Consider the following 13,588-nt stretch of genomic DNA (forward strand, 5'->3'; position numbering starts at 1 on the left):
AAGTCCTGGTAAACTCTCATGAGGCAGTGTTCATGTTACAAGACACATAAAAGCAAAACAATCAGGATGATATAAAAAATAAAAAATAAAAAAAGACTTGAGATCGGTTTCCCAGGTCAGAATGTTTCATGCTCGGAAGTTATGTTTTGTGATTTCTGGAAGCTGCCAGATGTGTTCTGCGTGGAAGCCAACAGTTTACAGGCGTCATCTCTGTCTGTACTTTTTTTCAAAGGCCATTCCAGCACAGCTGTAATTTGGGCTGGCAGGAGTGAGGGTGTAATCAAACCAGAAAGTTATTTTGGGCTAGTGAAAAGGAGCAAAGGGTGATCTGAGGGATAAGCCATATACTCACTGGAAAAGACACACAGTATTTAGATCAGAGCACATGTTGACACACAGGGAGTGCAAACACCTTCTTCACCTTCTTGTGTGAGTTTACTGTCCTGAGGGGTCCAAAACTAGACAGCATGATACAGTCTGACACAAACCAAAAGCCTGTCCGTGTCAATTAGACTTGCATTATCGTCTCAGTGCAACATGCAGTAGCTCAGTAGGGGGAGTGTATTCAAAGCATTTTCTGTGGTCAGATGGAAAGCACAGGATCTCTGCTGAAAGAGGAGCTGATGATGATGATTTTGATCCTCAAGGCCCCGATCAGTAGATCAACAATATGGTGTTCATGTAAAATTAAACAGGTAAAACTGGGAGATGTGCTGAAGTGCTCTTCACTGAAGGAGAATGGATGTCAGGTGACCCTCCTTAGTGACGGTGCTGAGATGCACGACTCTTTGATGGCCTTTAAATACCAATCTGACACACTGTGTTAAATGTAGGATAGCTCACCCTAACACCAACCTGTGTTTTTTTTTTTCACCTGTTGCACTGCCAATGTATCAACATGCGATCATGCTGAAGGCTGCCTTTTCCGTCAGTGTAGGACGCATAATGCAACTTTCCCAACGTCAACATTTGACATAATGGGAGTGAGGATGAGTTGCAACCCGACAAACGCACTGAAGTGACTTGATTCCAATTCCAAGTGTAGTGAATATGTTCTAGATTTAACATAAAAATCACTCCTAGTCATTTTTCCAGACAGTAGAGTGTGAATAAAGCGTGCAAACTGACTGACATCTGACATGACAAGGTTATAGATGAGTCCAATTGTTGTCCAATCCCTGCCTCAATCTCAACATATCTTCTCTTCCACCGCAGTCCCAACAATATCCTGGCTGTACATCTGTTTTTTCTATTTGTGTGATGGATGTGGGCGGAAGACACAGACAGGAACCCAGATCCCCCAAAGACTCTCTTAGAACAACATCCAAACTTTTTTGCAGTGCAACTCAAGAGTTCTGAGAAACTTTGACCAAGTACCTGAGGAGGAAAATAAAAAAACATTTTGAGGAATGCCCTGGATGGGTTTCTATGCATATTCAACAATGTAAAGGCTGATTATTCCACGTGAGGAGTAATTGCTCTTTTGTGTTTTTACAGGCCTCCCGCTGCCATGCTTAATGAGTTGGCCAGAGATATCAGAGAAACCAAGTCTGGAAAATCACTTGCCCTCTTTAGATTTCTCTTTCTCCATTTTCAGTCTAGTGCTCACAATTCAATCCTGTTCGTGATCATTGATGAGAGCATATTGAAGACGCACCACTTTTTTCATGAAGACGATAAAAAAGATATCAATCATGTGAGTTCATTCTGATTCTGAAAATGTTTTTTTATACTTCCTCAGCGGTGCAGTATGACCATCTATTTCCATCCTCACTTTTTCTCAATGATAGAAAGCCCATTTACTTGACGTGACTTCAATAGCAGAAATTATTAAAGGCACGAGTGCATGCGCAAGGAACAGCAAAGCGCTCTAATATACAACTGCCAGAACCGCATGTAAAGGATTTAAGTTGAATTGTGTCATTTGTGTTTTCAAAGTATCACCTTCACTGGGCAGAAGTACGGCACAAAACAAAGCAGTGAGTAGAGGATTTCACTTTGGTTCAACATCATTGGTTTAAATGTATTTCCAATTCAAGTAACTCTGTTCACTGCCAACCCATCCTCACTCTGAGGGCGTAATATATTGATGTTAGGAGAGAGGGCTTGTGCACTTTTCAGCATTGCATGTTAAAGCAGTTACAGTGGAGTAAACATGTTTCTCTGCCCGTGTAGCCTTCTATGTTTTCCCATGTAGAACAAAAGGAGCACCATTTCATGGCTTACCTAACCCTAACAGAAATAAGAGAGATTGGCCGGCTGCAGATGACATGAGTGTTGAGTTGTTTCACCAATACCATTCTCATTTAAGAGTAAGAGGGAAGAAAGCCCACTACTCAAATACCCTTGTTGTTTAAACAGTAACTCCCTTCAGATACATGTAGAATCTGTTACACCTATTTGGAAAGCAGACCTCAGAAATGACCAACACAGCCATTCCTAGCTTGGAAAGCATGTCAAACCCAAGGCCAGTGACATCATTTATGCTGTCATTGAAAAGCACCCGCACACCCAACTCATACTAGAAACCCCATAATGCATTAAAGGTTAACATTGTAATACCACAAGATTGAATCACAAAGAGGTGACGCAGGGCAGTAAGTGGTTAACATTGTGTTCATAATGTCAGTAATGTGGCAAACGATTACACAGGAGCAGTTCAACCACATCACGGATCACATATTTGCTTACCAAAACAGACATACGGCAACTCTCAACACACATCCATGTGATCGGAATTGATAATGAGGAACATACCTGGAACTTCTTCGTGGCCATAACTTGTGCTGTTTGGTTTGAAGCGGTCAGGTTGAACCTTCATGTTTGGACATAATACATCTGAAAAAAAAAGAAGCAACATTTCTGTATTGTATGAGCTTTTCAGTAACAATGCCAGAGCAGACATGTTCAAGAACAGACTACGCTGCAACCTTTGGGAAATTTGAGCAGGTCATTTCGGAAGCTTGTGGAACACTTTTGTAAATAGCTGCTCAGCTTTGACACTTAGTGCCTCTAGTGTGTTTGGCTGCAGTGTTGTGGGTGTCACTGTGGAGAGCAGGGGCACATTCATCAGCCCAAGAAACAAGTTTTATATTTCCTCACATATATATATTTGGGATGGTGATGACAGCGGGAAAGACAACACCATGTGCTGAGTACTTATTGGCAGGAGCTGTGTTTTCTTTTGGTGTTAAGGCTCCTTCTTTACTGTTCCTGTCACAGATTATTTCATCCGTTTTATTTACTGCAAGGACGCTAACTTTTAAATTAACTGTTAACTTCAATTTCAGTTGTTAAAAATAACACTTTACAGTAGCTCAGCTGAATTTTTTTTAACTCACAGATTAGCATTTTCATTTTTCAATTCATGTACACCTCCACTTACTGTAATCACTAAGATATTATAAACAAAGGAATGTATTTATCCCTCTTTGGACTGAGGTTTTTTATATAGCCATTGATGACTCGATGTGAATATACTTGTATGTTGTGAATCAGTACTCTCACAACCAAAATCTATGTGACGAGAGGTTTGAATATGGAAAACATAAATTTAAGACCCATTGCTGTCTGTATGACTAATCCAAATGTAGGGTCAAAGGTCAAATGAATCAAACATGTATCAGTAATATCACCACTAATACCAAATCAACTTTGAGATTATTTGCAAGACTGGAAATATAAAGATAATATAAAGAAAAGAGTGCTTTCATGAGACTGCAACCTGACTAGCAATTAGCCTGCAGCAAAGCAGTGGAAATACGTCACTTCTTTTTTTCTGCACACACGTCAAACTGAGCATGCTGGCTAGCCGAGCTCCTCCCTGCTCCTGTGGCCTTAAAGCTATAATTTAGGGTCACGGCTGCAAGCTAAAATGGAAGCATTGTAAAGCCCAGACTTTTGGAAATGAATATCCCACACTGACGCATAGCACCTGTTCACCGAAGGTTCTATCGAGTTGTTGGTGACTAAAATATATTTAAAAAATAATATAATATATCAGGAAGATGCAAAAGATCTACAGCACTGATTGTAACACATTTATGTTCAATTTATAAATACGCATAAAAAAGCAAAGGGTGTGTGTCATGTACACGAGAGCAGCTGTAAGAGATCCACTTGAAACATTAGATCTATAATTTTCAGAGTGAAAATAAGGACCCACAGAGCCAGTAATGGAAACCACTGATCTCCTTAAAGACTCACAAATTTCAGGATAGCTGAAATTTAGATGTAGAAAGCATTGTAATTGCATACAGCACGTATCTGTCTCTGCTTGTGGATTCAAATGAAAGATCTTGAATTTATTCAGAATTTTAAAAGCTGTGACTAGTGAAAGAGACACTTGTTCAGGATGCAAACACCTCATTATCATTACAGAAATTAAGAATTACTTTTAAGTGACACGGTTGCAGAACTTTCCTTTTCAGCGTAATACAGTTTCTCGTGGACAAAAACGATTATTTCACAAGTTGACCTGGGTAAGCAAAATTTATTGTCATATTTGAAACAAAGCTCTCACTTGCAAACTAATGACACGGTTATGGTTCAGACATCTGGGCCCAGTAACTTGCTCAAAGATGTCATTGATTCAGCGACCTTCTATGTTTAATCTGATGAAGACCAACAATTGGAGAATCATTTTTCAGTTTTGTTGTTTGTTTTTGTGTTGCTTACATCAAACACATGTTAGATGTTCAATTATTCACCCAAAAAAATTGGTTTTAAGGTGAACACTGAACTTTAGACTGCTTGAAATCCTTATTGTGTGGTGTACATGTTGATAATGTACATGTATTTCACCTCACATGGGCCACAAACAGAACATACTATGGATCAGGTCTGAATGAAATGTGAAATTAGATTTGAGCCGATCAAAACCTGAATATAGCCACAGTACAAATGATGTCCTATAACCAACAGCCGGCTAATCATAACCAAGAAAAGTCTTTCATCTTTTGAAAACCCACGACAGCCTGTGTGGAACTCCTGAAATGTCAAAAAAGAGGCTCGTGATGAGACATTACTTTCTTGCACACTTGCGAACTGGATACATTGATGTCAAATTGGCTTGGAGTGGCAAGTTCACTCTGCTCTGTGTCTGTCAAGTGAAAGTTCAGAACGGTCATTTACAAATTGAGCACTGCTGTGAGCCTCTTGAAAGTTTCTTATTCAGCTGAATGGATGCTGTGTTCATGTGACAGACATGTGCAGTGGCTCCCTGCGGTCTGGGTGGAGCTTTGAGGTTGGATTATTGTGGTTTAAAGTTAAACTTAAAAGTCAGATTGAAGAGGATGCTAAGGTCATTCGAAATACAGTGCATGCATTAAAGCTCAACAAAGAGTACATACTGTATGCTTTGTGGTTGATTGGCCCAGAGGGTGTGGTTACGCAGGTCATCTGCAACTCGACTGCTCACCATAGTAGCGAAGCAGACACGTGGCCATTACTCTATATGTGAACAGCAACATCCAGCTTTTTCTGGGTTGTTTTATTAATGCTCAAAGAGGAACAGGGGAGCGTTTTTTTCCTGGACACTATGTGCCAATATGCTAATGGATCACCTGAAAAATGTTGTTCATGAAGAAATTGTTTGAGTTTGTTACAATCCTATTACATGCCTTGATTATAAAGATAAATAAAAATGATAGATGTTGGAGCTGCATCTGAAGTTCTCCAGCCAAACTCAATGTAATGATTTAAATTTACAAACTTGAAAGGCATGAGCACATCTGTAACCACTCATTAGTGTCAGTACCATCAAATGACTTCTTGATTTGAACCTTCTTGTCTGACACATGTGGTCATCTTTTCCAGAAATATGTTGGGAGTCAACAACTTCTTCAAAAGCAACAGACACAATAATACTTACTCTCACAAAGCCTCCTCCTTAGTCGACCGCGGATCTTATCGATGGCATTGAAGTCAGTAACATGGAAGACGTGAGCGTTCTTCGGCTCTGCTGCGATCTCCTCCAGCTCAACCTTCAGAGCGTCGCCTATGCCCACTGCAAACATCCTAATTCCAGCTTTAGCAGCTTCTTTTGAGGGCTCCAGTACATAATCCTGGCTACGGCCGTCGGTCAGAAGAATGGCCACCCTCTGAATGCCTCTCGCAACAGGTCTGGCTCCATTTCGCTCTGTGAAAATGTTAGTGGTGGTGTAGCTGATGGCGTCTCCGGTCATTGTATTCCCTCCTTGGTAGCGAATGTTCCTGGCAGCACGCTTCACCTCATCTAAGGTCCTGTGTCGTCCAAGGGTGAACTCTGTGGTGGGCCTATCACTGTAGCGTACCACGGCCACCCTGGTCTTGTCAGGCGCGACATCAAAAGATTCAACAATGTTGGCCACCCACTGTCTGATCTTCTCAAAGTTCTCCTTGCCCACACTCGATGAGGTATCAAGGATAAATGCCAGGTCGTAATGGACATTTTTACAGCCTGCCAATGCAGAAAGTTGAGTTCAGTCACAAACTGTGTGGTGCAATTATGAGCATGCAATGAGGAAAATGACCGTGGATTAGTTCTCACCTGCGCGCTGTGCCACCACACTGCGCTTGGAAACTGTCAAAGTCAGAATGACCAAAACCAGTGTGAACCTTAAACCCTTTCGGAGCTCCATTACAGCCATGGGTTGGGTATGTAAGCTTATTTCCACAGTGTCCACTCTGGGGAGTCAATAGAAAAGTGGATAAAAGCATTAATCAAGTTAAATGTATATCTATACATGTTCAGAGGAAAACGATACAAGAGTAAAAGTGAAATCAATTTGCCAACTAAGGGCAGAAGCAACAACTTAATTGGGAAATATTGAGTAGCTTCCTCTTCATATCTGATCATGAGCATTTTGAGTTGGTCACAAATTATTCTCTTAATATCTATTATTAGATAATTATTATATACTTCAAAATACCAGTGACAATGAGTAGAAGGATTTTGGGGTAGAGGTCGCACAGTGTTGCAATGTTTTGTGCTGGATGATTTTAACAGATCTGAAACTTACATTTTTGGTTCATTTATGATAATCGTATGGCCTGTTCTCCCCCATCATTGGAAACCAAAGGCACCAATCGTACTACATGAGGTAGTTATTAATGGTCCTAATGTCACGTGAATTATTGTTTTTGTTTATTATTTGTTGTTGTTTTTTTTAGGAAGAGTCCAAGGAAATTCAGGTATCCTCCTGAGTTTCAGCATGAAATATAGAAGGAAACTGTATCTCGTGCATGAATACGCAAAGCTGTTGCTGGGTGGCATCGGCCACAGAACAAAACTGTTAAGACTATTCTTGACCTTCCAGCAGCTGCTATTAGAACTGAAGTGTGACTGACCATAGCCATAACAAAGGCTGCTGGAGTGCCTTACTGGGATGACCAGAGATGATACCTCCTACATGCGTTGAAAAAGTAGTAATATCATGTCACCCTATTCAACCTTCAACGGCTCCCAGTAAATTAAAAAAAAAAATGGGTGTTGGGTGTCATTGACCATTTGGGCCAGTTTGTGTTGATGCACCGCCCAGGGACTTGATCTGTTCTTGTTGCACTTTTAAAGAAAGAACTGGGAATTGTGGCTGTTACACTGTTTTAGTGACGACTTGCTCTGCATCGTGGGTTGAGTCCCAAAGTGTTATGCAATTCCTAATCTAGTTAAGTGTTTTGTTGGTCTTTACCACTTGACTGTGTTTTGCTATTTTGCTTCATTAAGTCTTAATATTTCATTTAGCATTATTTAGCTTTAGGATATGTTTTCTTTTGGTTGGTGCGAGCAGTTTCTCTCTCTCATTATGTTTATTCCGCTTCCTTTCGTTCTATTATTTTTTGGTTACTTAGTAACACTTCTCCACGAATCAGAGATTGAGTTGGAGTTTATTGAATGTTTTTAACGCCTTGAGTTCATGAGTTCATGTGACAGCGGAAAACGCAAAAGGCGAAGCAGTTGTGATGCGTCTGCTCACTGGGCAGCAGCGTGTCTGCTGTGGAGGTTCTTTCAATCTGTTGTTTAAAGTTCACATCCTGCAGCACATGCATGCGAAAATGCACTATACCATATAGATAGATAGATAGATAGATAGATAGATAGATAGATAGATAGATAGATAGATAGATAGATAGTCACTGTGTACTGTAGTCGGCTAGTTCATTTTCTTGTTCCTACAGTCACTCGTTGAAGATCAGACGGTCTTTATTAGTCCCACAGTGGGGAAATCCAACAAATGAACCATACCTCTTCAAAATAACTTTTCCAGTAGCTCTACAGTAATGGTTTTCATTTTAACTCATAGAAGCAAATTGGCCCATTCATGACGTCTTGGTGATGCAGTCAGAACATTTTTGGACTGCTGCTAGTTTCTTTGGGTCCTTATGAGCATGCATGTTACAGAAAGAGCAGATTGAGATGGAAGCTACATCATGTCATTGAATCATATATTGGTCAATAACTGTAGACTTGTTGTAACCAAGAGTCACACGGCCAGTTGACATCACAATAAACTACACCACTAATGCATAAACAATTAAAACTCAGCTTCTAAAATAAGACATGCGTATTGTTTGCTGTTCATGCAAGTAGCAGTTAAAGCTGTCAGCAAATTGGAAGTCATAATCATTTGCTATGTCAGATGTTCAATGTCATGTCACACTTCAGACACTATCCACTAGAATTATGCCATTAAACAATTGTTCATGAAATGTTCAGGAAATCTCCAATGCAGGCATGTACATAAGTAGTTGTGGTTAAGGAGTTAAGGATTTTCAGACCTGTGCACTTAGAAGCATTAAGTATGACAGAAAATTGCATTTACAGATGACGGTTTTGAGTTGAATGTCAAGGGAGTCCAGCTGCTTAATCTGGACCTTCAGCCAGGCTTTCCATCGTGATGAAATGGAGCTAGTTTCCATACTATGTCTAAATGGTTGACCTGGGACCTGCAGAGCAGCGATGTCGTGAACAGAAGCATGTGATTAATGCGGACATTGACAACAGATCACATCACAAAAGCCAACCTTGCAATTAAAGTCTAAATGTGGCGTGTGTGATGAAGGATAAAGAAATATGAATGTTTCCAGCTGTAGAATTGTATTTGCAGCTTGTATTTGTAACTTTGAATATATGAACTAGACCGCCTGAAGGACATAAAATCTGGAGGCTTAAAATATTCTACAGGATTGCACAAAAAAAAATCCGCAGTCAGCAAAGCATCACCAACATCACATGTACGTCATATTTTCAAAAGACACCCTTTTTAAAATAAGAGAAGGGGAGAAGATTATCTCACCACAGAGCTCGGTGACAGGAGTTTCATTCAGTCCCCTGCTTCCACGCCTGAATCAACATTGGTGGCACTTCATTTGCCCAATTAATCCACACTTTTTCTCCTGCAGTTGGGATTAAGAGGAAATCATCATTTAATCCCAGGTTGTAATCCAGTATGCAGTTCCATCAGAAAGTGAAGTGAGTTTGAGCAACCTTGTGGATGGAAGGGCAGAGTGGGAGGGAGCTGGGAGGGAATGGGGTGTAGAGTTTCACTGGTGGCTTCCATCCTTCTCTTCTGGGCTGCGCTCACACATAAAAAAGGCTGGTCGGCACTGCCAATTATAGACCCCACTTTCTGGATATTTTTATCCTTTTTTTTCCCCTTCTGTCTTCTACAGCTGCACCGCCCGAAAGGGCGGACATCTAGTGAACCACCACAACTGGCCGGCCTTTGCCTTGGTCAGAGCCACATCGGTGCCGGCATCAAGCTGGTGGGCCGGTCCATGCTAATCTCAACCTGCCTCAGGCTCGCAGACTGTGTTTAAAAATGATTATAGATGGCACAGACGTTCAGCTTTTCTGCTCTGTCACACAGATCTCTCTGATATTTATTTTTATCAGCAGTTTATAAACATGATAACGTTCATATTATTGGGTCTGTACACCACCAGGGATGACTTAGATGTTATAGTGACATAATGCAAATTAAAGAATGGTACAAACGACGACATCAGTATCATGGCCCGAAAATGGCATATTGCACATGCAATGTAAACAGCTCGCTTCATACACAACTCTGCGAATAAAGAACATATTGTCATAAAATGCATTCAAAACTACAAATGTCATCTGTGCATCTACACTTCGTAGTGTTTGTCTTAATGTGGTACCAGCTATGGTTCCGCACGGTCCTACAGCACTATCTACTGAGTTAGCAAAATGAACTGTGGAAACACTTGTCAGCTATCAGTCAGCTCCATAGCAGTGAATGGTCATACAAAAATAAAGAAGAAGATGAAAATGGGAGTCATATTGTCTAAATATAAGCCAACGCAATTATGTTACCAGCCACACGATCTGTTGGCCTTGTGATGGCAAGCGGCTTGACATTGTCACTGCCCAATTTGCCACCCTGACCTGATCTGCCACCTTGTGACACACGTCTACAGAGCACACGTGCATGTAGTTGATCTGACAATACTGCGTGCACAAGTCGTTACATGATGTATGACATTTGAATACGGTGTGTCAGAAAGGACTGAAATAGTAATTAATTTCTCACTTTTACAACTTGTTTGTGTATTTCAAGAAATTTTAGTATATTCACACTACAACATTTATCACTTATAATGAACAACTTTGTTGTGTTCGAGATGTGGAGCGGGACCCAAGTGCATTAACGAAAGATTCACAGGAGGCAGACAGCGGGTGGAATACAATAATTTAATCTCACAAAAATACAAAAACACAACAAAAGGCATCACCAAACTGGGAGAGTAAACGAAAGTCCAAAACCAAAACGTCACCAAACCAGGAGGAGTCCACAATGGGAAAAAAAAGTCCAACTAAAGGCGTCATCGAATTGGGTGAACGAAAGAGAGCAGAGTCTGTAAACAGAGAAAATAAAACACAATGAACAGTTAAACACAAACTAACTACAGTGGTCGTCAAAACAAAAGCACGAGCAGGGAAAATAGTAACAAAGAGAAAACCAGGAAGCCACGCTGAGCAAATAGACTAGGAGAACAATATACCAACTCAGAGCACCAGGGTTTCAGACGGAGTGATCAAAAGTAAGTCAATGAGCGAAGGTACGACAACAAGCGAGAAGAGCCAATTTACCAAAAAATACAAACAACTGTTGGTCTGGAACACGTTGCTGGAGTCCTGGTGTCTTTAAGCTCTGATGATGAGATGATGAAATAACTCCAAACCTGTGCCACAAACCAAGGAGGAGGGAAGGAAACACAACACGGAAGCTACAAAAACTAAAATAAAAGTGAAATCACAACAAACTTATAATAGCAGGTTTAGGGTTACTGAAGTTAGCTGTCTGTCTTCGACAGCCTGTCACTGTTTAAGAGAAAATTGCTGTAGCACTTGTAGTGGGTGAAATGCCTCATCTTTGTGGACAGACGAGGAATACTGTATAGCTGCCTTCTTGGTGAATCAATAGAGTAAATTGCATATATAAAAGTCATTCTCACTAACCACATGTACCTTTTGTGTTGAAAAAGCAGCAATAATATCTCACAAATGATGCGGTCTGCCTGGAACTGGAAGTAAGTAACGCCTGTCACTGATGACACTAATGACTACATAACAAATGTGTACTTTTCTGTAGTTTATCACTCATCTTAACTGTCTAGATAGATGACGAACACAAACATACATGGATATTTGAAAATACTACGGAATATCTTTTCTACCAGGAAGCCAGATAGTGAATGGAGTTATAAACTGTTTTACTTTAATACAGGGCCAACCTTCCAAGAAACCCAGTTCATTGCAAACTATAATATGTCAAATGTGTCAACTGGGAACCCAAGAGTGTCAGTAAATACTGTAAAACACAGAGAGCAAGAAGACGATTTTCAAAAGTTTAATATACATACACAAATTGTCAGTTAACCAGCGCTTGGTCCAGTTCAGGGTTGCGGGGAGTGCCGGAGTCCATCCCAGCGGTCATTGGGCGAGAGGCAGGAATACACGCTCGAAAACAAAACAGGGGTCCACACTCTCTTTAAGCTCCACAGCTCCCCGGGACAATCAGCTAAGTGCTTGCAGCGAAGTAACACTCCAAAGACTATAGTGCAAGCAGGAAGTAAACCAAGATCAGTGAAAGGCATACAATGGTGATCTGGATAAAATAGATCTTTTTTCCTCTGTCAGAGACCCGGCACATGACGATAATAAGTCTGCCGTTGATTCTTAAGTTAGTAGGGATTCTGCCTCACCACCGAGCAAGTAGCTCATCCAGGTAAGAAATGTCACATGATCACAAGTGATAAAACAAAGTGAAAACACCACAGAGAGACAGCACAACACACAACAATGTATCGAGTGATGGTGGTCTTTTGTGTCTTTTTAACAGAAGAATCCTCCTCTCTTTGTTTCGTTCCTTGTTTTTGCTGGCTCCTTTCCGCATCACAGTTCAAGTCAGGAACGATCGTCCCTTCCACGCGCATGATGGTCATAAATAATGAACATGTTTAACATTCACGATTGTCTGGCCCCGACGTTTTCAAAGCCGATTGTCAAGACTAATTCACCTAGACAATTCATCTAGTAGATCAATGTATTGGTTAATATTCCGATGATCCAACAACAATGATCTCTCCTCAGCAGGTTGGCATTCTGGACGGCATATATTGATCTATATATTGACAGCGCTTTAAGATTTAGATCATTACCATCATTATGGTCCAGTGTTTGGAAACATTTTGGCCTTTGTAAGAATGGAGATATTCTAAATTGGATGGTTGCAGTCTGTTGAATGAGTAAAGGTGAAGTAAAATGCAACAGCAACATGTCAAATCTCTCCTACCGACCATTGAGGCACCTCCAGCAGCATTATTGCTGTTTAATATCAGTGTGCTGTTGTCCGTTATTTTAGAATTTGTTTTTTATATTTTGTAGTTATGTTAATGTTTCTAGCTTCAGTATGTACTCCTGGTCTGAACTTTCAAGTGTATGGACAGTTGGCAGTGCAGATAACAGTGTTGTTGCTGTAAAATCAAGTTACTGGTTAAGGGAACAGTTGAAATGAAGCTGGGTGCAGATGGGACCCAAATACATACATTTGGAGCCAAGGACTGGGTCTACAGTCATCCACCGAGCTCAAGTGAAATATTGAACAACTACTGAGGTTTCACTCAGGTACCTGTAAGGTACTTCAAGTACTGTGTACCTGCCATCTTGACTCCTGTAATTTATAAAAAATTATAGAAATATTCCAGTTGAGCCAAACATGGACTTGAAATTGAATAAGTGAGATTGTGTAGAGTATAATTTGAGGACAGATATTTGGTTACAGATACAGTGTTAACAGAGGAATTTGGAACTCGGTGGATATCACCAGACCATCATATATTCATTCTCGACAAGAGTGATGTGCTGTCCTGACCAGAGTTTCACCCTTGACAACTGGTTACCCTCACCATGGCTGCAAAGAACCTGGACATTATACTTGACATCCTCCTTTTCCTGACTTTGATCCCAGAACTCTGACAGAAGATGCTACACATTATGAAGAGGATGCCACGCCAAGCCTCTAAGAAAATTGCTTCTCGGTGTGCATGCGTCTGTGAATAATAATATAATATAATATATAAT

At 40.5% G+C, this 13,588-nt stretch overlaps 1 protein-coding gene across 1 annotated transcript in view; it reads right to left on the reverse strand.

The window, feature by feature from the left end:
- The window catches only part of col22a1 (collagen, type XXII, alpha 1), a 40,250-nt gene extending 30,868 nt beyond the window's left edge, over positions 1-9,382 (reverse strand). The window contains exons 1-4 of the mRNA XM_053862084.1: positions 9,276-9,382; positions 6,530-6,666; positions 5,873-6,439; positions 2,758-2,838 (exon numbers count right to left, since the gene is read on the reverse strand). Coding sequence (XP_053718059.1) covers positions 2,758-2,838; positions 5,873-6,439; positions 6,530-6,629 — 748 coding nt within the window. The 5' untranslated portion in view covers positions 6,630-6,666; positions 9,276-9,382. The remainder of the gene's footprint in view (positions 1-2,757; positions 2,839-5,872; positions 6,440-6,529; positions 6,667-9,275) is intronic.
- Positions 9,383-13,588: the final 4,206 nt, after the last annotated feature.

This window comes from Synchiropus splendidus, chromosome 4, assembly GCF_027744825.2.
Source record: "Synchiropus splendidus isolate RoL2022-P1 chromosome 4, RoL_Sspl_1.0, whole genome shotgun sequence".
NCBI classification, from domain to species: Eukaryota; Metazoa; Chordata; class Actinopteri; order Syngnathiformes; family Callionymidae; genus Synchiropus; species Synchiropus splendidus.